The 26,432-nt window shown below is 57.5% G+C and overlaps 1 protein-coding gene across 2 annotated transcripts; it reads right to left on the minus strand.

The window, feature by feature from the left end:
• Nucleotides 1-826: 826 nt before the first annotated feature.
• On the minus strand, nt 827-26,432 carry SH2B2 (SH2B adaptor protein 2). Of its 2 annotated transcripts, XM_075771538.1 has the most exons (10): nt 26,345-26,432; nt 25,188-25,313; nt 15,512-16,399; nt 12,268-12,369; nt 8,215-8,306; nt 6,040-6,134; nt 5,330-5,512; nt 5,016-5,203; nt 4,070-4,241; nt 827-3,619 (listed from the first exon to the last, which is right to left on the minus strand). In XM_075771538.1, exons 3-10 carry the CDS (start codon nt 16,370-16,372, stop codon nt 3,306-3,308), a joined length of 2,007 nt encoding a protein of 668 aa, XP_075627653.1. In that variant the 5' UTR covers nt 16,373-16,399; nt 25,188-25,313; nt 26,345-26,432; the 3' UTR covers nt 827-3,305. The 2 variants fall into 2 exon arrangements, with proteins under 2 accessions (XP_075627653.1, XP_075627654.1); XM_075771539.1 differs by lacking the exon at nt 26,345-26,432 and having other exon boundaries at nt 3,281-3,619; nt 5,016-5,132.

A 26,432-nucleotide genomic window follows, 5' to 3' on the forward strand; every position in this document is an offset into this window, starting at 1 on the left:
AATACGCTGAGGTGTGAAGGGCTTACAGAGGGGCAGGAGGAGCAGCTGTCCTGCAGACACAGCCCACAGGCAATGCGGAGGAGAAGTCCATACGGAGGGGCTGTCACCTCCTGATGGATGAGCTCTCCAGGACCGGTGAACAGACTCTGGAAACTTTTTGGGAGGGAATGTTTTTTTGTGAATGGATCATGACACAACCGTGGCCTGATTACAGAGCTGAGCAGCTCCCTCCACTCCCCCAGAAGCCACGTGTTAGCTGCGTCTGGAAGCCACGTCTGTCACACTGCTTAGCTGTGACAGTACAGTCTGGGATGTACCAGTTTTCCCAGGGGATCCTCAGCAGGAGAGAGCACACTAGAAAGACATACAACAGCAGAGTGCGAGGCACTGCCTCCCAGGAGAGATGAAGGGGGAATGACATGCTGCGGGGAAGTCGGCTGCTAGGAGACGCTAGCACAGGCCTTTGGCAAGGGAGGTCCATCTTCACTGCCCAGGGCTGCTAATTCACTGTTCTCTGTGCTGCTTCAGGGATGGAGGCGTCTGACTTGCACCAGTGACAGACCAGACAAAGAAAATAACAGACTGGGGGAGAAAACCCTGCCCTGTGCAGCCTGGACCCGTCCTCCACCTCCTTCTGCTGAACAGCAACAAAAATACCCCTCTCCTCCCTCCTGAGGGCACTCTTATCGGGCAGGGGCAGTCTGAGCCCAGCCCCAACTGCCTCGAGATACCAATGAGGTCTACACGCATGCAACATGACAGCATCCTCCCTCTCTTCTTTTTTTTTTTTATGTAGCAAATCCAGCAAAGCCCCAAGCTCATGTGCTGTCCTTTTTGCAAGTGATTTTATTTTAAAACTGTAACTCAAGTTCTCCATTTGTTTAACAAGTCATCCCCCCCCCTTTTTTTTTTAAATAAAATTAATTTATTCTACAGAACAGTAAACTCTTCCAGACTCTTCCCTATTTACAAATTAACATTTTTGCTTGCAGATCATTGCTTCCCTCTCCTTGTCATATCCTGTGACGCAGAAGGTGAAAAAATCAGCCAACATGTGAAGGTCTGTAAGGCAGTGCTCCCAACCACAGCCACCGGCCTGTTGGGACCTCAGTGAGGAACAAGAGTCATGATGTCTGTGCGGCATCCAGAGGTCCCCCCTCATTCACCGCGTGCATGAAGGAAGCAGATCCGCATTAAACCCACCAACCAAGAGCATCTGGCCTCTCCCTGCTGCATGGGCTCCTCCAAGCTGGGCTTTTGCTGTGATGAAGAAAGAGAAATACCCCAGCCAGAGCAAACTGCTCTCGCTGCCCTCTGAAGGGCCACGGGTTTGGGGAGAAGGTGGCATTTGCTGCAGGAATGAGATCCACCAGCCCTCATCTCATCCACCCACGGGCCAGAGAGGCAGCTCTCACATCACAGGTGGAGGCAAGGAGCCTTGGAGACACCTTCCCTGCTCTCTCGAAGTGGGAGAGACAAGTGACTCTAGTGCTGGGGACATGCTTTGCTAGCTCAGGAAAGAAGGCACCTAAAAAAAAAATTGACCTAACCCAAAACTCCAGGCAAATTCAAGGTGTTTTGAGCTAGGTTGTGGCTTGGCTTGTACCTCTTTGCACTAAGTGGTAACTTCTAGCTGGGTACGGTGGGGTCTGCTCTACCTGGAGACCTATCCAGATACTTCAAAGCCACCTCGCTCAGGTCCTGCTAGCACTGTCACCCAGGCCTGGCAGCCACACGAGGAGCCAGGAATCCTAGTGATGGGGAAGACAAGCTGTGTGAGGCAAACCAAGAGGGATGTGCAAGCACCTTGTCTACAAGCAAAGCTGCCCTTTCGGGGGATCTCCCACCCCACACGAGGCTCACAATCTTGGTAAGCAGCCTGGCCTCTAAAACCACCCTAAGGGCTTCAGTGACCTGTAGGAAAAGCATCCACAACATAACGCATACCTGGCCACAGCGGGCATCTGCTCTATGCTCTCTTCTTCCAGGGCTCACCTCTATCAGGGCACCTCCTCTTTCTGCTGCAGATGCACAAGGTCTATCCGAAAGCCACCAAGAAGCGGTGACCGCTGCAGTGCCGGGTCATTCCTGGCAGCAATGCTGCTACAACCATCGCTGGTGGGGTTTTATGTCTGCCAGGGAGGGACTTCAGCCACTGATGAGGGCAATCCTGCCCGTGGCCGCAGTCAGCTGGCTGGTCACCCACCTGGCAGCAGCCCCATTCCTTTTGCTCTTCCTGGGCATTTCTACTTCTCTAAGAAAAAAACCCAAAACCTTCAATAGCATCTACTGAAGATGTGTAGTGTTTTCATTCCTGGGAGCCCAACCGAGCACCTGCAGGGTGAGGCTGCCCCTCACCTCCGGACACAGCCCCAGCTTCTGACACCCCCCCCCCAGACATCCCGAATGACTAACAACTGATGCAAAGCCAGGGTGTTGTCATATTTTTTCCAAGCTTTGCCTTGAGCAATGGAACATATCGCCTAGCTACAGTAGAGAGAAGGCAGAAGGCTGAGCTGATGCCCTTGCGGAGAGCTCAGGTTTTGAAAAAGCAAAGAGAGGGAGGAAGAAAGGGGTTATCCAGGGACTCTCTGCAGGTACAGGAAGGAGAGAAAGGACAAAGGAACAGAAGTGGCAGGACAGCAATGAATGCGATTCATTAAGCTTTGGAAAAAACCTTCTGGCAGAGGGTGGGAAACACGTGCCCTGGAGGCAGCCTGAAAGCCGGCCTGGGTAAACCCTCACACCTCTGCAGCGGTGCCCTCTCAGGCACATGGATCCACGTGTCAAAGAAAAGCCTCTGTGTGGGGATGTGCCCTTTCCATCGTCATCCCGAAACGCCAGAGCCCCTCGGTGGCTGGTTTGCGGGGCGATGATGCCAGAAGGGATGTCGGCCACGCTGGGCTTTCACCCCGGAGGGGACGTGCTGAGGTGCTTTGGCTGGAGGATGGAGCCCGTCAGAGCTTCGGGCTGCCATTCCACGATGGGCATCCCCAGGGAGGGACACAGGGAGCCCGGCTCAGCCCCGGGAGAGCTCTTGGTCCGGAGGGAAAGAGAAGAGGCTGCAAGTTCTGAAGTGGCACTGATGCTTTCGGCCTCCCAAACCCCCAGCACTGCCCCAGCCTCGGGGCTGGCGCCGGGTCCAGTCAAGGACCTCGCCTGCTGCTGACACGGCTCCTGAGAGCGGCGGGGAGCGAGGAGGACATCCCGGCTGGATTGCTGGTGGTGGCAGGAGGAGGTGGTGAGGCTGGTGCAGCGGTGAGGGGCATGGGTGCCCCACATCCCCCCACCATGGCATGGGGGGCTCAGTAGAAGGAGTATTGGTTTTCTACTGCCCGGGTCCGGCTCCGGGCACCGTCAGCCTCGTGGTAGTCCTCGGCACTGGCGGTGGGGGGCTCCGGCCGGCGCTCAGTGCTGTCGCTGCGGCTCCGGGGGCCCAGGGCACCCTCCAGGCGGTGGTAGGGTGCAGGGACGGTGACAGCAGGGGCCACGGCCACCCCCTCGGTGGGTGCAGGGGCCGGCGGGCCGGTGGATGGTGTGCTGCAGAAGTAGTGAGGAGGAGGCAGGTCGACCCGGCAGCCTGGCGACTGCGACACAAGGGCTGGTGGGGGGCTGGCATCTGCAAGGGAGACAGGAGCTTGACCCCTCCAACGCTGCCTAGGGGCTTGGCCCCCCCTCTCCCTCGCTGCCACCTTCCCACCCCCACCCTTTCCCTTGCTTGCCTTCTCCCTCCTTGACCCTTCCCCAACCCTCCTTGCCCACCCTCTCCAAGCACAGCAGGATGCTCCGAGTCCCGCAGACCCCTCTGCTCCTCTCCTGCCCGAGCCACGGGACTGACACCCGCAGGCAGGGACACACAGGTCACCCTGGCACCGCCCTGCTGCTGCGTGGTCCCTGCCCACCCTCGGTGCCCACCTTGTGCACCTTCAGAGCCACGCACACCAGCACAAGCAGCTTTAGGGAGGGTGTCAGTGGGGGCACCCCAGGGATCGGTCCCTTTTAGGTCCAGCCCAACCACCAATCCCACCCTCCACACGCAGCCGTGCCCCCACCCGGCCCCGGCACCTACCGGGCAGCGGGCCCTGGGCCACGACGTAGCTGCGGAGGGTGATGTCGGCCGCGCCACCCGACTCGAGTGGGATGGGGTGCGTGTGGAAGTGGCGCAGCATGTCGAAGATGGTCTGGAACCAGAGGTGCTGCACGTGGCACTGCCCGCTCTCGTTCAGCGACAGGCGGAGGTGCTGCAAGCGCAGGGAGCCAGCGGGTGAGCTGGGGATTGCAAGGGTGAGATTCACCCTTGCCATCAGCAGAAGGAACCACCTCCATCAGCCACGGGAGGTTTGCTCGTAGCATAGGACTGTTATTTTTCCCCTGCCTGGCCGGGAAGTCTGCTGCTGCAGGGTGTTTCCTGCAAAACCCCACTCGCTGCAGCCCCAGAGGTTTGTCCCCTCCTGGTGAGGAACACCGTACGGAAGCAGCCAGAAAAGGGTTAGCTGGGTGCAGGACTGCAGCTCCAGTCCTGGTGACACGGCCAGCCTAGGGAAGCCCACAGCCCACCTGAACTGCTTCTTGCAGGACAGGTGACAAGGCCAGGCAGTTCTCTCTCAATGCCTCGCAGCGTGTGCCCGCTGGTAGAAAAAGGACTCAGTGGAAAACTACACGTGGATTGTTTTTTTGTAGCGCATCTGTGTACTTCAGGACATGGAGCGGACAAGAAGAGGGCAGGGGGTGATGTGCCAGGCTACGCTGGGCTCCCGTGGGGTATTCAGCCTTATGCCCGCACGGCAGGCACCGATCCAGCTGGGAAAACGCTGACGGGGCTGGGCAGGGCGCAGAGGGCTCTTGGGGGACAGGGTGGTCCCAAGGGACACCCTGCCGAGGTGCAGCTCCTCGCAGAGCTGCCGTGTTTGGGGTCACTGCGTGGACCTGCTTGCTCACAGAGCCGCAGCGGGAAGGAGCCCAGGGTGCTGGGCAGGGCTGGCAGTAATATTCAGGGAGAAGCAGGGGGCACCCACCTTCGCTTTCCCCTGGAAGTTGAAGGTCAGCACATACTCCCCCGGCCGTGTTTCGCTCTGCCGGATGACGAATAAGCCGTGGCTCCGGACACCCCCGAAGAGCACCAGCTGAGCCGCCTTGATCCGCGAGAGAGTCCCGTGGAACCAGGGGAAGTCGGAAAGGTTGATCTCCGTCTCGCTGTCATCTCCTGGCCGCAGGGACAGCAGGATTTTAGGGAGCACCCAGACATCGCCTCTCCCACCCCCTCCTCCTCCTCTCCTTCCGTGCACCCCCCAAGAGTGAGGTGCTGGGGCCGCATCCTGTATCCCGGTACCTGCGAGATGCCCACTGGTGGCAGGGGAGGACTCCAGCGTCTGCAGGAAGCTCTCCAGCGGGACGTGGGCGAGGAGTTCCCCCAGGGAGTCCCTGCCCCGGCCGTGGGGCACGGGGATGGCAGTGGCCATGGTGGTGGTGTGAGCACCTGGCAGGGCACATCTGTCTGGCGGCCTGGGCACATCTGGAAGGGAATTTGCAGAGGGATGAGCTCGTGGCTCAGCATCACCGGACAAGGGCTGTCCTGCTCTGAAGGCAGCTGCGTCGGAGCACCCCTGGCTCTCGGAGACACCTCAGGGCTAGGTTGGGGCTCTAGCTGCAGCCCAGGGGACTCCCTCTCGGCCTGCGCTGCGTTTCCCTCCCCCGGTGTGACCACGATGGAGGCACAGAGGTGTCTTGGGTGGGCACAGAGATGAGGTGAGGCTGTGCAGGTGGAAGCTGCTTGCTGGGACCCAGAGACCCCAGTGCCTGCAGATGGGGACTCGATCTTCTGCACGTACGAGGATGTACGGGGGCAAGGTCAATGTCTTCAATGGGGCGGGCGCACATATAACGAAGAGGAAGGCAATTGCCAGAGGAAGATTGCCCTGCAGCACCTGCTTCGGGTTTCTTCACTCTATCACCGGCAGGATCTGACCCCTCGAACCAGACCTGGCACCCGGAGACTCCTACCCTGCCCGGCGGGTGTTTTTCCCAGACGTAGGGCCTTACCGTCAGCCAGGAACTCGCAGCTGCAGGAGGACACCCTGCCCGGCAGACAGGCTCCCTGCGCGCAGGATGCCAGCTCGATGTCGTCCCCGCTGTCCCTGGGGGGAGAGCACAGAGCAGACGGTCACACGCCGGCCGCCACGCTGCAGACACACGCGCACGCGGCACCTCTGCTCGCAGGCACGCGACGGGGACGCTCAACCAAACACGATTCCAGCTGTGATCTGGGAGCACATCCCGATGCTCCCCGCTTCCCCCCGGAGGGGCTGCCATGGACAGAAGCGCCTGCAGCATCGAGAGGCAGAGCAGCTGGTGAAACAAGGTGGCTTTTTTGGAGGAGTGAGAAACCAGTGTGGGGGGATTAAACCCTTCAAAGCCTTCGCTGCCTGGGTCACGCCAGCTGGTCCCAGCTGCAGCCTTGTTGGTTTGGATGCAAATCTCTTACCCTGCTTTTCATCACTTCGCAAGACTTACGTAGACTCCAACCACCAACTTCCACCCAAGGGTGCTTTTGCTTTCACTCTCCGCAAAGGAAATCACCAACCCATAGGAATTATGTCCCCAAAAGCCACCAAAAAACCATGCCGGGAGGCCCGGAGTGAGACAGCGAGCGGGAGCAGAGCAAGGTGGGGGCCACAGCGGTGCAACCCCCATGGAGAACATCCCTGCTGCCCGACTCCTGCCCGCGCACTGCAGCCTCCTCCTTGCACAACCCCCCCCCAGTTTGCTCCACAGCCTATTTTTATCCTGGCTGCCGGCAAGAGCCCGGCACTGCCAAAGCTGCCCGTGGCACTCGGCTGCTCTTGCTTAACAGCAGCCACGTGGGCGCAGGCAGCGAGGAAGCGGCTGCGTTAGCAGTAACGGCTCACGAGGGAGCTGCTGAATTATTTAGTGGCCAGTAAGTGAATCAGCCATTGGGAGTCATTCAGCTGAAGCCAGTTAAAAACAAGAAGGGAGGAAGGAAACCCAAACCAACAGCGCTTTGCAGAAAAGCCGTCGACGGGCGCTCACGCAGCGGCTCCAGCGCGCAGCCCTTGGCAAAAGCATCAGGAGCTGATTGAAAATTCATTCTTGGCACCAAGCGTGTGTGTCAGTGTATTAAACAGCTCATTATTATTTGCTCTGGAGTTCATTATTATTTGCTTTACGGTCACGTCTGGAGGCCAAAGTGGGACTGCGCTCGATGCTAAGCAAACATAAAAGGCTGGGAGGCTGCTGGTGGCAGAGCCACGGCTTGAGTCGAGCGGCTCTGGCTGGAAAACCAGCACCAAAACGTGCAGTAGGAAAAAAAAAAAAAAAAAAAAAAAAAAAAGGCTGTGTTTCCCAGCCTCACCTCTGTCAGCAGCCCAGCCTCAGCATCACTTCTTAAATTATGTATTTTAAAAACCAGCAAAAGGAGCTGAAGGAACACAGATCTGGAGCATATTAGTGCATCCTCCCCACAAGACGCAGCCTCCACCGTGACTGACCCCGCAGCTCCCAAACTGCGTCTCTCCCGCAGAAGGAGGTGAGGCAGCTGGGGCGTCTCCAAGCCCCTGTTCCAGGTTTGCTCAAGGTTTTCACCTCTGCAGGCTCGGGCACCTTGTTTTTCCAAAATTGTGCCAAGAATGCCAGTGCTGGGGTTTCCCCGGAGCCCAGCCTGGGCTGATCCTGCCTCCCTGGGGCTGGGACTGAGCCAGCTGAAGGGCAGTGGTGCTGGGCATGTAAAGCTCCCTGTAGCATAACCCAATGCACGGACCCATGAAAAAAGCAGCTGAGAAGTTTTGGCACAGTTGTTGTGACTCCAATCGCAGCATTAAAGCCACTGTGATAGAAACATAAATAAATCGATTTAGCCAGCAGAATCTTAAATATTCTGTGGATGCTGGACTGGAAAAAAAGTATAGAAAATAGCTCAAATATAGTAAAAAAAGCTTCAGAGGGTGAGTGTTGCGTGCTGCATTCCCAGGTCACCTGCCTCTGCGGGCCAAGGCGATGCGGAGCAGGAAAGGGTGAGCAAGCGGCCAGCCCTCCGCAAGGCTGCACCTCTGACACGCAGGCTGCTAACGCAGCCTCCAGGCTTCTGCTGATGTCAGTCAGGGACTTTCTGTAATAACCCAAGTAGCAAAAATTGGGTAATAACCCGTGCTCGGTGGTGAGCTCAGCCCCCACGCAGCATCTTCCTCCGGTGAGTCTTACCCGGGGTCGATGCAGTCCTGGATATCGGCCACCCAGGAGTGCTTCTGCAGGGAGTCGATGGTCTCCAGGATGTACTCGGCCCCGTTCTCCACCTGCAGGCAACACGAGACAGCGTCAGGCTGCGGCCAGGGTCCTGCCATCGCCTCCCCCAAAGCAAAGCACACCCCATAACACAGCTGGGCACCAGCCAGACACCCACCTTCACCTGCTGCTGATAAACAGCACCCTGGTTGAACGGGGCGGTGGGGGGGATAAGTGCCCCCTCCCACGATAGCAAAGGGATGCTGAGGGGTGACCCACAGAGATGCTTTGGTGTGTCCGAGGGTGACCCCTGACCAAAGCTGAGGCTCGGAGGGAAACCCCCCGAGTACATCCCACCGTTATCAGCAAACGCATCACACGGGTTTTGCAGGCTCCGCGGCAAACCCACACCCGGGCGGAGGCACGGCGGGTGCACAGCACCATGCACCAGCACCAACAGCATCCCTCACTTCTGGCATGCCTCAGTGTCCCCCAAAAACTGGCGCTGCACAGGTAGAGCTGTCCTCTCACTGCCTCAAAATCCTGCCAGACCCCTAAACTCAGGAGTTTAAAACTTCTCCTTTGTTATCTTTCCTGCCTGGTGGTCCATGAGGCTTCTGATTGCAGTGGAGTGGGAGAGAAACCTACTTTAACAGGATAAAAAAACAACCAAAAAAACCAGGATGCAAAAGAACCTTCCAAATTGCAAGCCCAAAGGAGCTGGCCCTTTCTGGGGCCAGGGAGGACCCAGAAGCCCCCACATCAGCAAGGGGTCCCAGAAGCCACACCACGCGACGCTGCGTCCCTCTGGCAGGTTTCCCCACATCCCTCCCGGACCCCTTATACATCGCGTTCCCAAGCTAGCGAGACAGCCCTGACTCCGGGAGGGTATCGCATTGCCAGCCGAGACAACCTCCTAGCAAATTAAATTAATCACAAACAACTGAATCACCGTCCTGAAAATAAGCAGGGTGCGCAGGGAGCGGTGCCCAGCGCCTGGGCTGGGGCCGAGCAGCAATCTGCTCCCCTGCTGCAGCCCGGGGCCGCGCACAGGCCATCCTGCCCCAAGCAGAGAGGAGGGGAGCAGCAAAAATCCCCCCCTCCCCATTTTGTTTAACCAGAGCAAAGGAGCCTCTCTGACTTTCTGAGGGCAAGGCACAAAGCCAGCGTGGGAGACGGGGCTGCTCTCTCATGCAGAGCACGCCAGCAAGCGAAGCACACGCAGGGCTGGGGTGTTTTGCAAGTCCCTGCTTGTGCAATGGAAAAAAAAAAAAAACAAACCCAAACACGCATATGCTTGGTGTCTGATGGGCGGTGGGGACACACTGCCTGCTAATTTTTAGGCAATTTGACAGAAACTATTCCAGCGTGGCCTCCCTGAACAAGGCAGGGGCTTTTTCACCCATCAGAACCTGCCAGAGCGCGGTGTGTTGTGTGTGAAGGTTGAGATCGGGCTCAACATCAACGCTGTAGATGGGAAAGCGGCAGGGAAATCAGGGCACCCAGCTCCCATTCTTACCCCTCTAATCCATACCCCAACATCGAGGGGTGCTTCACCCCCTCTGCGAGTCCAGCCAGCAAATGGGGAACGCAAAAGAGCAGCAAGAAGATGTCCCAGCAAGAAGGGCTGGGGCGAAAAATGAGCTACAAATAATAAAGAATGTTGGGAACAGGGGAAAAGCATCCTGTGCCGACAGCCGCGAGGGGAGGGCAAAGGCTGGCTGGAGCAGCAGGAGATGGGGAGCGAGCGGACGGGCTCGATGCCTCGTTTGCTGCCTCGGCTCACTCAAAGGATCGATTGCAATCAATTCCCCCCGTGGCAGGGTAAGTGCCTGGGCCAGAACGGGGCAGGAGGGTACCTGGTCAATCGGGCATTGTCGGACCTGTGGGGTTTGGTGCGTTCCCCGGGGTAATGAAAGAAATGGCTGAAGCTGAGTGGTGGGGGTGGAGAGAACATGTCTGGCTCCAGAAAATGGGAAGAGGGCAAGCCCAGGGCCTCCTCCAGCAGCCAGAGAAACCAACCCTCCGCAGGCACCCAGGAAGCACTCTGGAGCCGAATTCCCCAGCAGGGATCTGCCACGACCAAACCCTACAAACCCGCCTGCACTCGCTGGTGGCAGCCCCCGGGACGGGGAGCAGCAGTGCCACATCCGCGGCGTTGGCCACGCTTTGGACACTGGGGTGACACTCCAGCAAGGCGGGTAGCAAGACACGGTCGAGATGAGACTCGTAAGGGCATCTAGAAAGCTTGATCACAAGTAGCTGACGAGCCATATTCCAAGAGCGATTATCGATGGTTAACGGGTTAGCAGTGGCTAATGATCAAAGCTGAGGGATATGCTCAGAAGCTCCTTCACATCAAGGACTTTCTCTGCGCGTGCTGCTCTTCAGTAATGATTAGGACAAAAGCAAAGAGAAGATGCCTAATCAATTCACGGATGACACTACATCGCAAGTGTGTTCAAGGATGAGACGAGAATTCAAATGAACTTGTGGAAGCTGAGAAACGCTCTGTGGAAGAAAGAGCCCAAGCCAGTCCCCGGCTCAAGGACACGGGTGAGCTCTGGGCTCACGCTGATCACCGTAGGTGTCTGGGCTGGGGAACTGCGACTCTGGGGTGGTTCTGCAAAAAGCATTGAGGGGTTACACCAGCCACAAGCTGTGTATGAGTCAACTTTGTCATCAGGGTACAAAGAAAGCAACTGGATCAACTTGGGGTGGGTAAAGAGGAAGAAGAAAGCAGAAGCAATCAAAGGAGAAGCAATCCTTCCCATCCGCTCCTGGCTGTGGCACCATGTAAGCTTTGGGGCACACTGTCTCCAGAGCACGCAAGGAGAGCGGGGAAGACTTGGGGCTGCTCAGTCTGGAGAGAAGACGACACGTGAGGCTGGTCTTTGAGGCACAGAAGACACCAGCCGAACATTCATGGTGGACGCTGGCGGCAGCAGAGGTTGAACAGTGAGAAGCCCTTGGGGCAGGAAGGATGCCCTGGAGTTGTGAAGTTGTGGGACCTTTACAAGGAGTCAGGTTTGGTGGAGAGTGATTTCCCACGGGAACATGTGCCAGGGCCAGGTGGGCTACCAGGCGTGGGGGCTCTCACAGACCCAGGCTCAGTTTTTTCCCCTGCTCTGCTTTCCCAGTTTTCTAAGCTTTCAAGCAGGTTTGTTCAGCTGGGAAGCCTGGCCTCTCTGCTCTGCCTTCGCCACATGCTTTTAGGGAGAAGCATCAGGGAGAGAGGTGGGTTTTCGGCAGAGGTAGGGCACATAAGTCCTCAAAATGCTGCTGTTCCCCTGTGCACACATGCTGCCTCCCAGCCGGGCACGTCCAACGGCTCCGATGGAGAGCATAAGTCCAGGAGCTGGGACACACAGCCTCAGCAGCTGGAGAGAAACACCATCTCCAACAACGTATCCATCATCACGATGGCACATGGTGCCCCGAGCCGGGACCCTGTGAAATTCAGCCCCCAATCTGCCATGACAGGCTTTCCGCAGAGCGGGAGGGAACATTAAGATAATTAATTGCATTATATAGTAAACTCTTTCTGGAGAGAGAACCTTTCACTCTCTGCTCGTGCCCCCAGGCTCCCATGGGGTGGTTGATCTCCAGGACCTTGGTGGCCAACGCACAGCCATTCCCATTGCCCTGCGTCAGCGAAACAGCCACCACGTGCCACCGATCCGGGGCAGCGGCAGTCACAAACCCAGGGGCAGCTGCACCAAAGAGCGTTTCCCCTTGCAGGTTGTCTCTGGACACTAATTTAACCCGTCTCCTGGTGACACGGAGAAGCAAAACCCCGTGGTGAAAGCCAGGCAAACAGCTCGATCCCAAAATACCCGGGCATCAGGTGGAGATTGCAGCCCAGGGCGGGGACGCAGGGATCCCGCGGGGAGCATTAGTGCTCTTGGCATCTCAGCTCCGAAAACAAAGGCAACGATCCCCTTGTGGAGCAAGCATCCCTGCAGCGGGGGCTGGATGCGGACGCAGATGGGGTCCCCGTCGGGATACCCACCGCTGCCACCCTGCTCTCACCTTTAGGACGAAGGTGTTGTCTTTGTCGGGCATCTCCAACGGCATGGTGGTACGGACTTCAATGATGGCCGAGAGCGGGATGCTCACCTTCGGTTTGGAAGCCTGCGGAAAGAAAAAAAAATATATTAAAAGAAATCAATAAATAAAAAAAAAAAGTCACTCAATTGAATCAAACTCTCCTGGGGGACGACACAGCATGGCTCTCAGAGAGGCAAGACTGCAGCTCAGCCTGCGTGGTTATTACGGGGGGGGGGGGAAGGGGGAGAAGCATTGATTTCCCTCATGTGCCTGATAACTCCAAGCTCTTTTAATTAAACCAAGAGGAGGCCCGGTGGAAGATAGGGACGTTAGCGCATTTAACTGCCAAACCCCTTCCCTGATACGCCAGCTCCGCCAACACCGCTTATTCTTCTCCTTTCTAAACCCTCTCCTGACGGAGGCACGCAGCGAGAGAGTTGTGCTACCTGACAGGGGACAGTCCCTGTGCAGAAAGCCGCCCTGTTTATCCAGCACAGGAGCGGCGTTTCAACCGAGAAGCTACGACACCGCAGCCTTAGCTGTGCAGGGAATTTTAATTACATAAAAATAAAGAAAAATTAATTCCCCCCCCGGAGGTCCCAGCACCCACGAGCCTCAGTGGAGGGGCAGGACCTGGTGCCTCCCGCTCAAAGTCTCTGCTGAGCAACAAATTCCCCAGATATTTGTTTTAATTATAACAAATCCCCCCAAAGGAGCCCACGGAGCTGCTCTCCGGTGCCGGTCCCCTCCAGAGCTCCGGGATTCGGAGGATCATGGCTGCAGGAAGAAGAGATGAGACTTGGTCACCGAAACCTGCGCCTGGTGCTTGGGGTGCACGGGGTGGGACGAGGGCGGTGATGAGCGCCGGGCTGCAGGTTGCCAACAGAGGCTTCAGTTCCCATTTTTTTGGGGGGGGGGGGGGGGGGGGGGGATAAATAAATAAATCGAAGAAAGAACAGGAACCGCTCTTTCCCCTCCAGAACATTTCGTTTCTGTCAGCCCCGGGGCCCCAGCGCTGCCTCCAGGCACCTCTCGGCCGTGCGGGGCTCAGCCCTGCCCTGGGGAAATTTTCCATCCTGGTGTTTGCACAGAAGGTCAGAAAGGAGGAGGCTGCTGCTTCGAAAGGAAAGAAAATACAGTGTTAATTCACTACTGAGCTAGAGAAGGGTATTCTCCAGAAAGGCTCTTCCCTTTAAAGATTTAAACACACCACCGTAGTTTTTGTAGGGCCTATGGAAAAACAAACCTGTGGGCTGCTGAAGCAAAAAGCTGTTTTCCTCCAGCTGTGCCAGGCTGGTGCCACTTTTACAGCTGAATCATTTGCCAGATGGAAAGCAAGATGGGATGAGGGGAGAAAGATGTAAACCAAAGCAGGGTGTGATTACAACAGAAGAGCAGACAGTGTTCATAAAAGTTGCCATAAAATCATTTCAAAATTGATTTTTAGAGGCAAATCAAGATACACTAAAAGAAAATCCCTCTATGAACACTCTCTTAAATGTTTTAAGAGCAGCAGTTGTTCCATTTTAACCTGAGTTTATTGCCCCTTTGGTGCGGCCGACTCGCCAGCGCTGCTCCGTGCAGCCCGCGCCCACCGGGTTCTCCGGATGCTGCGTGCATCGTGCTGCGGACGCGGTGGTTTCCTTCCGGCCGGGTCTCGTGCGGTGCCTGGGCTGAGGCAGCCCCCCGAGCCAGCCACCAGCGATGCACGCCATCCGCACCAGCGCTGAGCCGCTCTCTATAGGGTTGTGCTTGAGTTTAAACTCATATTTTATTGGGAGAGACGTGATGGCTAAGCGAGAGGCACTGATTAACATCAGCAGTGCCAAGGTTCATTTTGGCCTCAAAAAAACCAGAAAAGGTTGTTTAAAAATAAGAACTATCCTGCTGTCTGTATGTATAACGTATGGATTTACCCCTCTGCCAAACCGAGGGTTACGAGCACACCCAGACCCGTGGAGCCCCAGCCTGGGGCACGTGCCCGGCACGAGGGCTCGTGTTGGCTCAGCCTCACCAACGGGGACCGCAACACAAGCAAAAAGTCCTGGAGAAGATGAAGTAAATGAGATTTTTCTTCTTCCCATGGTATTTAAATAACCAGAGATTTCATTACCAACACATAGAGCTAGTAAAGCCCCAGGGAACAGCTTATTATTCGCCTTGTGCTCTTCGCAGAGGCGAGCACACAAGACAGACGAGGCACAACCACGGCGTTAGCACGGGTGAGGGTTTGGCAGCACGATGCATCCCTTCGCTCAGCCCAGGAACAAAGGCAGCGCTGCGGCGAGGAGGAGACTGAAGGTCTTCTAATCCACATTTCTAGAGCAAACGGCTCCACCACTCAGCCTTTTCCCCAGGAAAACGGGGACAACGTTTCCCCCCATCGCGTGCAGCGGGGGATGCACGCGAGAAGGGGAGGGAGGACGCGCTGAGGAAATGCCGCAGTGAGAACCGGCTCCTGATTTTGATGCTTTCATTGAAGTTACAGAAGAAGAACAGATGCAGGCAAGGAAAAGTGATATTGTGGGTAACAGCAATAATCAGCGTTCCTCTGCCCAGGAGGGTACGTAGCTGGCACTGTCTGGGAGGAGAGCTGCAAACCCACCCACCGTAGTGAAGCCCCAGCCCTGAAGGGCATCGCTGGCGTCTTCTGTCCCCATCACCAAAACACTGCATTAGGGGAGGGCTTGCAGGTACAAAATTATTCCAAATTAATTATTTTTAAAAGAAAAAAAATACTTCTTTCGGAAAGTGGAGTAGTGACCCTCTGAGATCTAAAGCACAAAGCCCAGGCAGCGATCCCAGCGCCACTGCTGCACGAGCCACTGGTCAACCATGCGTCTCTGCAACACGCTGGGAAAAGAAAAAGCCCTCTGATGGCCTGGACACCACATGTCTTGACAGGGGAATGAGCTTTTCCACCAAGCTAGCTGACATTTGGGGGCCAAAGGACCAGGCAGGGGCTTCAGCATCTCCCCTGAGGGCTGTGGGGAAGGAGGGGGCTATGCCCTGGCGAACGGCAGCGATGGGGGCTTGCAGGTTGGATGGGTTTCAACCACATTGTTCCGTGCATTCACATCTCAGCCACACAGCACCGAATCTCCCCCCGGACCAGAGCTGGATATCATCCCAGCTCAGCAGTGGAAACAAGAAAAACCTCAAGCAAAGCCTAACTGCTGCTTGAATTGCTCAGAAAAGCAAAAGCAGAAAAAAAACCAGGACTTACCTTTGGAGGGACGTAAAACTCGAGGAGGAACCTCTCTCCTTCCACTTTCACTGCTTTCCGGAGCAGGAGGCGGCACTTCTGCCACTGCGAGCTCCCCACACAGTTCGTGTCGTCGGCCACCATGTAGCGCAGCGTCCCTTCCCTCTGGATGTCCACCAGCTCCACCTTGGAGGAGGGCACCTTGGAGAGGCGCAGCTTGTGGGTCCACTTCTCCCGTGGGTCGCCAGGCTCCTTGCCCCCGGCCGGCCACAGCTCCCTCTCGGCTCTCCGGCCACTCGGGGCAGCCTCGGTGCCCGGCTCCGGAGAGGACTTGCGATGCCACATCTCCTTCATACCATCCACCACGCACAAGCTCATGTTCCTCAAGGAGAAACCTTTCTTGAACTTGGGTTTGGTGGCGGCATGGATGGAGACGTCCTCTGAGCTGCGGGACTGGCCGTAGGAGGACACTTTGCGTGCCTGCACCTGCTGCGCCGGGCTCAGGTACCGTCCGGCACCCAACGGGGTGTCCATGCTGTCCAGAGACTCGGTGGACGTCTCCTCCTTCCTCGGGGTGACCTCGCGCCCGTAGGGGACGTGGCAGTTCTGCAGCCCCACGAAAGGCACGATGTTGTACTTGGTGGGGGAGTCGGACACGAACACCCGGCTGACCTCCAGGCTGAAGATGTCCAAGAAGTTGGCGGCGAAATGGTGGGAGAAGGAGGTCTCTGCCCCGGGGGTGTCGTAGTGGGGGTTCTCCTTCAGGAACTGGCAGAACTTCTGGGCGAAGTCGACGGCGGCTGCTTGGGCGTGCAGCTCGCAGAACTCCCTCCAGTCGGGGAGCGGGGAGGAGGGCTCCTGGCACAGGGCATCGCCGTTCATGGCTGCCCCATTCCACCTGCCGGCGGGCTGCGGGGGAAAGGGGACAGCGTCGGCAAGGACACGGGCAACCCCCCATCCTGCATAGCCATGCCCCCCTGCAAATGGGGGTCTCCCCCCCGCCACCGCAGAGGAGCAGGTTTCCAGCCCCGGTGCCAAAGCAAACGCTGTGGGAAAGAGTTTTCACTCCGTTCCCTCTCCACCTTGCACACCGGAAAAAATCTTGGCCCCGGCAGCAGCCATAAATTGTACTTATTTTACGATTATGACCATGCAAAAGCATTATTGATTTCTCATAAAACCGCTAAGGAGTCCCCGACCAGAGGAGCCCAGGGGGATTTGCCTTCAGGATTTCTCTTGCCTGCGTGTCCTGCCTGGGCACGGCAGCAGCTCTCCCACGGGGTGTCCCAGAGGGGCCCCAGGGCAGCGCCCTCCCCTCTGCACCCAGCAGCCGGTCCTTCTCCTTCTCCATCCGTATTTCTGCCCTGATCCTTTGCCACATCAATTTTGTTATTTTTTTTGAAGGGACGTATTAGAAAAGACACGGATCTTGCTTCTTTGGTGGCAAGGACCGAGCCCGACACACTGCCAGAGCCGCTTGGCCCCAGGCTTTATAGCCCAGACCCTCCTCAGCCAGGTGACATCTCACCTGGGGCGGGCGCTGCTCTCGCGTCCCCCCGCCGTGGCCGAGCCCTCCCTGTCCAGTCACATCTCCGTCAGACCGAGCTGAGCTGCCGGAGCCTCGGGGGAGCTCAGCCCCTGCCCCTCACCCTCCCTGCTGAGCATCAGGCACCGTGGCGCAATGGATAAGCCCGGGACAGGTCCTCAGAGGAGAGCACTGAGTACATGGGGTACAAGGGAAGAAACAAAGCCAGGCTCAGGAGCCCACGAGAAGTTGAAGGGAGCTGAAGACCAGACCTGCGCACCCACGGGAGAAGCACCACTTTGCTCGCCCTCCACGTCGGTCCCTCTCCCAGCAGCTGCGGGACTCGGAGGCACACGCGCATCCCTGGCTTTGTGCTGACGCTGCACCTCCCAAACCTCTACCTAGCTTTGGGCAGGTTGAACCACGTCCCCAGCAAGACCCCAGCAGCAATCGCATCTCAAAAATCATCTCCTAGTGCCGAGACCGCTCGTGCGTGCTGGTGAGCCTTCCCCAGCAAAGCAGCTGGGGCACCCCTCAGCCCATGTCCCCAAACTCACGGTCCGTGTGTCCAGACAGCCCTCTCTCTCCCCTGAGGCCAGCGCTTCGGCTAATCCACCTCAAACACAGAGCCCAGGGGTGCCTGAGGCTGCCATGCTCCAAAGCCCTGCCTTCTGCACCGCCTCCTGCCCGGCACTCGATGCCCGAGGGCCCAGGCTTGCGGGAGGACAGGAGGGTTCCCCAGGAGTTCGCTGTTCTCCATGCACAGAGCAGCTCTTTTGCTGGCGAGGGATTACTCCTGCTAATAAATCACGCGCAGTAACCCGCCAGCAGCTTACGTGGCCGATAATTAATTACCGCTTGGATGAACTGCACAAGCTGCGGGGTTGGGGTGGGCACCAGGGACTGGGCTAACCCGCTCCTCGTCCTCCGGACCCCGACCGCGTCGGTCACCGGCGGCATCACATCGGCTCTCCCCGAGAGCCGAGCGGGTCCTGATTGCAGGGATCCATGCCGGCTAGGAAAACCCCATCCCTGCAGTCTAGGAGCAGTGTCTGAATTTCCCCAAGAGACAGCAGGAAAGCAGCAGAAAGTGCAAAGCTGTTTGTTACCTGCTCAGCAAATGCAATTCCTACTTATCCATCCATCACCGAGAACAGAATTTAAAGGCTCAGCTCGTGGTGACAGCTACTGCCCTTTGGCTTTAAAATACACAGCCCCGGCACCAAGCCACGGGCCAGGAGTATTTGGGCTCCAGGAGAAAAGGGAGACGATTCCCTGCCGATCCGAGCAGGCACAGCGAGAGCAAGGGACAGGGAAAGGGCGCAAAGGCAAAAGAGCAGAAAGGGGCTTGGGGGAGAAGAGAAAGCCCCACAGCGATGGGTTTAATCGCAGCTGCCAGAAGGAGCAGCCTGGCTTTGCCCCGGGTGTCGAGCGCCAGGGTTTTGCTGGTGCCCCCCACCCCACGAATGGGGGAGAACGCTTCTCTCCATCCACCCCTCCAGGAGAGGCCAGTGCTACGGAGCGGGGCCTGCCTGCCTGAAACCGAGGGATGGCAAACCAAGATGCAATGGACTTGGAGGGATTAAGGAAAAAAAGGAAAAGAAAAAAAAAAAAAAAAAGAAGGAAACAAACCTAAAGAGGCACTTCAAAAAAAGATAAAGCCCCAAACAAACAAAAAGCCTCGCCACGCAGGCACCGCAGCCAGGCTCGGGCTGGGAGACGCACATGCAGAGGCATCACAGCATCCTCCTTTCATCTGCACGGGGATGACAGACTTTAAAAGGCCAATTTATAAAAATGAGGCCTAGAGGAGAGACATCTGGCAGGTCTGAGGAGGCGGCGGGGTTTCGGGGGGTTACTAACCCTGTGGTGCATCTCCAGCCCCCCCCCGCCTGGAACAGGTCTGCGAGCCCCCGGCCGGGATCCCACGGCGGAGGCTGAGAGCGGGCAGGGGGGGCGGGGGGGCAGCCCCCCGGGACTGCAGAGCTGTCGCCATCCCAGCACCCACCCCAGCACGTACGCATTCACCTGATTTCTGCGGGAAGCAGGCTCCCAATTATCCGTGTATTTACCTTTCATCTCGGTGCCTCCGCTCCCCTCCGTACCAACAGCTCTGCCCCACTTCTCGAAATAACTTATCATGCCACAGACAGCATCCCCGGGCAGAGCGGTGGAAACGAAGATGAAAATAAGCTCAAGATGAAAATAAGCAGTGAATCTGCAATTGCTTTTTTGGAAAGCAAGGGCCACCTGCTCCCAGCCCAGCTTACCGAGGGTTGCAGCGTGCTCCCGGGCACCTTTTGAAGGAAACAGATCCCTTTGGAGGTGCTATCTGCTGAATCCAGAACTGGCTCAGGGGCCAGAGCCTCGAGTCCCTGGGTTACACGAGAAGACAGACGTAAGAATACATAAAATGAGGAGGTTTGTTGTCGAAGGGAAGGACCTCAGGCTGGTGACGGGCTCCTAACCCACCTGCACGAGTCCCCAAACACCTCCCAGGGCAGAGCTGTGCCCTGCTGCCGCTGTCACCCGGGAAAGCAAGCCAAGGTTTAAAAAGGAAGGAAAAATTAAAGAATTTCTGGGGATCGGCCAAGTGGAAACCCAGGTTGCAATCGCAGGCGAGAGCCAGCCGCTGGCAGCGACGTTATGACAACCTCTCCCAATAAGCTCTGCTGATGCACCCCGTGCACCAGGGACGTGTGTCGGTACGCACAAGTAGAAAGATCTGAAAGTTGAAGTAAGCTACTGACCTCAAGAAGAAATGAAATTTAAACTGTCAGCAGAAGTGCAAGAGACCATAAAAAAAAAAAAAAGAAAAAAATGTCCAGTGAAGCAGGAGCCAGAGAGCAATGACAAAGCTACTGGGATTTGCTGAACCAGAGATGTGGGGAGGAACCAACATCTAATGAGGTGTTAATAACCCGAACGCACAACGCCGGTCATGGGATAGCCAGAACAGCTAGCCCAGCACTTGCTTCGAGGGCTTTATTTAAGGAAACAACCCTAATAAAGAGATGTTTCCCTTCTGCCCAGTGCAGCGCAGCGCAGCCAGGCTGGGCCAAATCAATCCGAAATTGAAGGGGAAAAAAAAATATATATATATCTGTGTTGGATAGGGGTGACAAGAGGTAAGCCTGCATCCCTCCACCTCTGCCTGCGCGGGAGAACTCCGGGGCCAAGCGCGTGCCTGGCTGGGAGCAGAGGATCCTGCACGGAAAGGTCTGCAGCAAAGCCCTGGCTCATGGGGACGGAGGTTCCCAGCTCGGTCCTGGCTGCCCCAGTCCAGCAAGCTGCTCGGTCTCCAGCAAGATCGACGCCACTCAGAGCTCCGGCTGGTGATCCCATGGGAACAAGGCAAGGAAACCCAGGCACCTGCTCCCCCAGAAAAGCGCCTGACCTCAGCGTGCTGGGCCAGGGGAGATCCCCGAGTCACGAGCAGGTCCCAGAGCAAGACGACACGGCTCTGGGCCCCCCCCCAGCAGCAGGCTGCGAGGTGACGCTCCTGGCAGGCAGGCAGCCCCTCTGGCAGCTCAGAAGGGAGCCTGCTGCCTGCCTGCACGGCCCCAAGGCACTGCCTGCCTCGGGCAGGTGGGAAAACAGCTAAAAGCGGGATGGGGACTGCCCTCGGGACGGCGGGGCAGAGCGAGTGGCACGCAGGGCTCAGAGCTGATGGCAGAAGGGAAGCGAGCGCATCGTCTTTGCTCTAACTATGCAAACCCAGAGGGATGGGGGATGCGTTGGCCGCGGAGCTGACACCCCCCCCTTCCACAGCAGACACCTGAAGCGTGCAAAGACCGAGTGTCATCCTCCTCCCAGGGGCTTCCTTTGCCACATCGAGGGGCTGGGAAAGCTCCGAGCCCTCAAGACCTGTCAGAGCTTTCACCAGACACAGAGGCTGAGTTGGGGAAAAGAAAGCCATAGAGCAAAAAAAGCCAAAGCTATCTGCCCGTGCACGTTACGCATCCCTCCAGACCCACTTACCATCCTCACCGCTGCCCTGGGGTGGGAGAAGTTGTTTGCTCTCTGCGCTCTTCATTGCTCCGTGTGCTATTTATACCCTATAGATCTCAAATCAGACCGGCTGTCTGAATCAGATAGAAATGGAAACAATCTTTGATCCTCTCATTTACTGTCCATTCCACTAAAATATTAACTGAACAGCATTTTGGTCTCAAATTTGATGGTCAAACCACCTTCCCTGAACCAATCCCCCATTAAAAGCATGCTTTGAGTCCCTGCCCAGATGCACTACGGGGCCCTCCTGTCATATGGAGCCTAGAAAACATTTGACCGGAGTGAAAAAGCTTCTCGGTCTTTTTCTGCTGCCCATTGAGGGACTCCTCCAGCCGCAGCGTTAGCCAGAACGACTCTCAAAACAGATACCCCCAAAGCACCCAGCAGTGTTGGACAGCTCTTTTCCAGGACAGGGTTTGGGGGTACACATGCTGAAGGGAGACATCTTCGAAAGAGAAAAATGGGCAAGAAATGACCCTTTTTCCCCCTTTTGCACGTATGACAGTCTCCCCACCGCTCTGCGTGCAATCTCTCCATCCTACGCCCCAATGCCAAGCCCGCAGGCACCCGCAAATAAACCAGGCTTTGGGGGTCGCATCCCGCTCAGAGCGGTGCGGCTCGAACCAGCTCCAGCCCTGCCGCTGACTTACTGAGCGAGTCCCCAGCCCACGGCACTGCTCACCCGGCCGGGACCCCTGGGTGCTGGAGGGGGGACACAGACACTCTTCTTTCCCAGCCAGTCTGCCAAGACCAGCCAGGCAGAGCCCAGGCCCATGACAGTCCCCCAGCAAAACCTGCTATTTTCTCCATTTCTCACTATTCTGAACAACTTCGTATCGCAGGACTGTTTTTCTCCTTCCTTCCCAAAATCTCCCCCAGTGTACCTTTTACCCCTCGTGCTGATGGCTGCTGGAAAATAAAGACAACTTAATAGACAAGATCCACTGGATCTTAGATAATCCCTTCCCCGAGTAATTCCATCCAGCTTGCAGGGAGCCACGCTGCCAGCCCACGCGCGGGGCTGGAGCATCACCCAAGCCACTTGGCACGCCGCTGATCCGGGTACACCGGTGTGGGACCCGAGGGGTACCAACCTCACCGTGGGTGAGGGTCCCCACGGTGCAGCGATGCGATGCTGTGCAAAGTATCGCTACAGCAGGGCATCAGGAATGTAACCTGGGGCTTGGAGGCAGAATGCTGTATCTGGAAATAAAGCAAAGACACCCTCTGGATGGCCCAAAAGAAAAGTTATTTCCTGAAAAAATAAAAATAAATAAAAAATTTAAAAATACAAGTTTTTGTAAAGGGAGGTCAGGGGCTGTTGTCCCTTCCCTCTTGCTTGGGTGCCACCTCACCTGCCTGTTCCCAGCCGGGGAGCTTCCCGCAGAAAAGTAACCAGTCCAAAGTCTATTTTTAACCACCACAATAGCAGAGCCTCCCACGAGGAGCGGCCGAAGCCCTGTCCCCAACCAAGCAATCTCACGTTTCCCTCGCTAAGCCTAGACTTCCTTCCGTCCCTCAGCCCACAACAAAACCCTCCTCCTCCTCTCGGCTTCCCATCCTTGTAAAACTATTTGCACATCCACCTCCAGGCTGGACCGCTGCTGGTGCCACGCAGCAGCGGGGTGCACGGTGTCACGCACACGCGTTATATATTAACCACTGACCTGGCACCTTCGGGCAGACCCTTCCTGGACCCAGATGTGCCAAATAACGGGAGATTTAGCTGCTCACTCTCCACCCCGGATGTACCTGAAACTTAGGGGACTTAAAGAAAGAGCCCCACAATGTAAAATGAACCGCAGTTCCCAACAGAAGTGCAAACGCCTTTAAAAGGACGACTTGCCCTGTAGATAGCTGTGCCATTAAGGAGCTCCTGGGGTGGTTTTGGGGAGTGAGCTGCGTGGGTCAGTGGTGCAGGACGCTCAGCAAAGCACATCCCAATGTGGTATGCCAGAGTCATCGCTGTGTGCCTCCGTCCCGGCTCGCCGCTGGGGATCCCCACTTTGTTAGGGCACAGAACCCCCCAGGACTGTTTTTCAGTTCTGGCGCATAATAAACACAGGATAAAGCTCCATAGGTCTGTACGAAATTTTCTCATTATGTTTTTTAACTTTACAGATCCAATTCCCCGTACACATCACCGTCTCATACCCGCCTGCAAACAGCGTTAAACTGCTGCCTAATGGTATCTGAGCTTGGGAAATTCAATTCTACCCAGCGCCTTACCCAGGACTGCTACAATCACTGCTAATTGCTTAAGTGGTGTATTAAGCAAAACACCTCATAAAAATTCCAGTGGGCTTTGAACCACCACCCCCCCCAAACCAGATGATGCCAAAACACCCTGCTATGGATACCATCCCTGGCTGGAGAGTCAGCCTCAGCGATCTCCTTTTGCCTTCGCTGTGCAGAGCGGCTCCTGGGCAGGCAGTGCTTCGTACCCAGCGTGGCGGCCGTGACCACGCAGGAGGGATTTACAGGCCGCGTTCGACTTCGCCAGCCCTCCTTGCCGGGGTCCGCGGCCAGGGCGCTGCCCCACTGCAGTGCCACTGCAGCCCCTCTCCTGCCCCGGGCTTTTGGCACCAAATGCTGCCAGGACCCGGCGTAACAGGGCACAAACACGCTCCCGTCTTCCCAACGGGACCCTGAAGCAGATGCACACCAGGCTGGGCCCCTCTCCCTGTCCCCCGCTCTGAAGCATGGCACACATCTGCGGGCGTTCATGGATGCAGGGCTCCAGTCAAGTCTCACCCCAAGCCCAGACCCTGCACCCAGCAGCACGGGCACTGCCCCAGCAAGTAGATTCTCCAAACCTTTCTGGTCTTCCCTTAAAAAAAACCCCCAAACACGTCAGGTCTGGGATGCCGTTTTCCCTTCAGGGATAACCTCTCCTCCTCTCCACCGTGATGCAGCCAGCTGGGATTCAAACCTGTAGGTCCTGGGAGTCAGGGAGCACACCGGTGCTCCCCGCAGTGGCAGGGTCCCCAGTTTCCCTCTGCCAGCCCCCGCGCTCTGCTCACACAAGGAAGCGGAGCACTGAGCCAGGCACAAGTCTCCAACCTTTATCCCACCGCCTCGCCAGCGTCCATGGGCAGGGAAACCGGCCGAGGGCAAGCGAGGGCACCAACACGCAGGCGTGCCCGGAGGGGAGTGCTGCCACGGGGGGCTCTGCCGGCCTTTGGGCTGGAGAAGAGCAGGGAAGGCAGCGCCGCCCCGGGGCATCCCAGCCAGCCTGATTCAGCAAGAGAAGCAGATGTGCAACCATCATCAGGTTTCTCTGCCTGCCCTGGGAAGAGGAAGAGGAAGAAGAGGAGGAAGGGCATTAGCCAGCAACATCCTCATCTTGAAGAGGCAGGTGATTCACCACCAAGGAAGAAGGACAAGAAGAGGTTGGGCATGACCGCCCTGCCATGAGTGTGCACAAGACATGCTCCCACCAGCCCAGGAGAGGAGGGGACAGACCTGATGGTGACGAGGAGCAGCCAGAAGAGGTAACCCTGCAGTCAGACAACCGCGGCACCCCTGAGCCAACCAAGGGGCTCGCAATCGAGGAAGGCAGCAATTTTAACCCCAAGGCAGGAGAGGGGAGGTTCCATCCTGGAGCCCCCAAGACTGACTTGTCCCATTCAATGGCACAGGGATAACGGTCGCCTTGCGTTAGGTGAGACACCAGACACCGGCAGGCAAACGCGCACCCTTCTCAAATGCATGTCAATAGGCTGGAGCATCTCTGCAAGAATTATGCAGCTTTTTTAGAAACAGGTTATTTACCAACCACCCTGGGGTGCACTGCAGCTTTATAGCAATAGAGACACACTATGAAGCAACACCAAGGAATGCAAGAGGGGAGGTCCAAGAGCGCTCAAGATCCCATCTAAGCACATCTCCTGGCAGCGCACAACCACCTGTCCGTGCAAACACGAGGGCTGAGTGTTTCAGAGGAGCCTGGGTGGTTTAGGAGCATGATCCCTATTTAGAAGCACAGTCCCGGATGCCCAGCATTGCAAACATGGTCCTTCTCCACACCTCTCCCAACAAACCAAACAAAAAAACCCCAAAACAATGGAAGGGAAATTTGAGTAATCCACCAAAGCAGCAGTGGCAGAGGCTCCCCAGGATTTTGAGCAGCATGCTGGGTGGACAGAGCAATTTTACCTCCTCTCCCGTTGCAGTTCACAGGGTCCCTGAGGTGCCAGCAGCGTGGTTCTTCCAGGTCAAGCGCATAACTCCAAACGATGAATTTCTACACTGGAACGAGGTACCAGACCGACTCAGGGGGGCCTGGAAGGCAAAATTTTAGATGGTCAAGCCCTGGAGTGAGCGCAGTCATCGCCAGAGCATCTCCTTAAGGTACGTTTCACCCCTAAGCCGCAGTTCCGCGGTACCTCAGCCTGACCAGCCGCTTCAGCAGAAACTAGAAATAAGCAGGACCACAGCAAAAGTCCCTCTGCTCTCCAAAGGCCTTCACTTGATGCAGCCCAGCCTCACCAGAGCTGGAGGAAGTTCAGGAGCTGCAGTTGCCCCACGGGTGTCCCCGGAGCCCCGTGGGAAGTGGAGGCAGTGGCTGCCCGGGTGGGAGCGGTGCTGCTCTGCCCTTGGCAGGACCAGGCTGGCACCGGGGGTGGGGGGGGGGGGAAGGCAAATCACCCAAAGCAGCCTGCAGCCCTCGCGTACAGCCCAAGCAAACAATAATGATAAAAAAAAAAAAAAGAGCATCCATGCGGGGTCATGCGCGCTGCCCGTGCCCCCGCCGGAGCATCCCCCCGCCCCCCCGGGTGCTCCGGACCGAGCCGGGCAGCGCCGGGACCCAGCGAGTTTCGCCTCCCCCGGGCAGCATCTGCCCCCGGAGCGGCGTCTGCCCCGGAGCGGCCCCAGCACCGCCCTCCGCCCTCCCTGCCTCCCCCCGCCGGGGCTCGGGGCCGGCCGGAGGAGCGGCGATGCGATGCTCACCGGGAGGGGGAAGGAACCAGCCGCGGGGGGTGGGGGGGGTGGGGGAGGAGGCTTTGGCAGCCCCCGGCCCGTCCGTGCGGAACCCCAGCCCGGCGGCTCGGGGAGGGGGCGGCTCAGGGCAGCCCCCCCCCGGCTCCACCCGGCCGCAGGGACGACCCTCCCCGGGGCGGCGGGGGAGGGATGGGGGGGAGCTCCGCGCTCCCGCTGCAAGCGGGAACCCTCCCCCCAGCTCGGGGGGGTCCGCTCCCGAACAGGCGCGGAGGGGGGGGGGGGGGAAGAATAACCGGGAAAACAAGGGGCCTCCCCCCTCCCCCGCCGCCGCCAGAGACGGCCGCCCCCCGGTACCGGAGGGATGCGCTCACCCGGCCCGCTGCTCGCTGCTCCCGGCTCGGCTCAGCGCGGCTCCCGGCGGGGCCAACCGTGCCCGGCCGCCCCCCGCACCGCCCGGCA

The sequence above is a fragment of the Balearica regulorum genome, chromosome 19 (assembly GCF_011004875.1).
Source record: "Balearica regulorum gibbericeps isolate bBalReg1 chromosome 19, bBalReg1.pri, whole genome shotgun sequence".
Lineage (NCBI taxonomy): Eukaryota > Metazoa > Chordata > Aves > Gruiformes > Gruidae > Balearica > Balearica regulorum.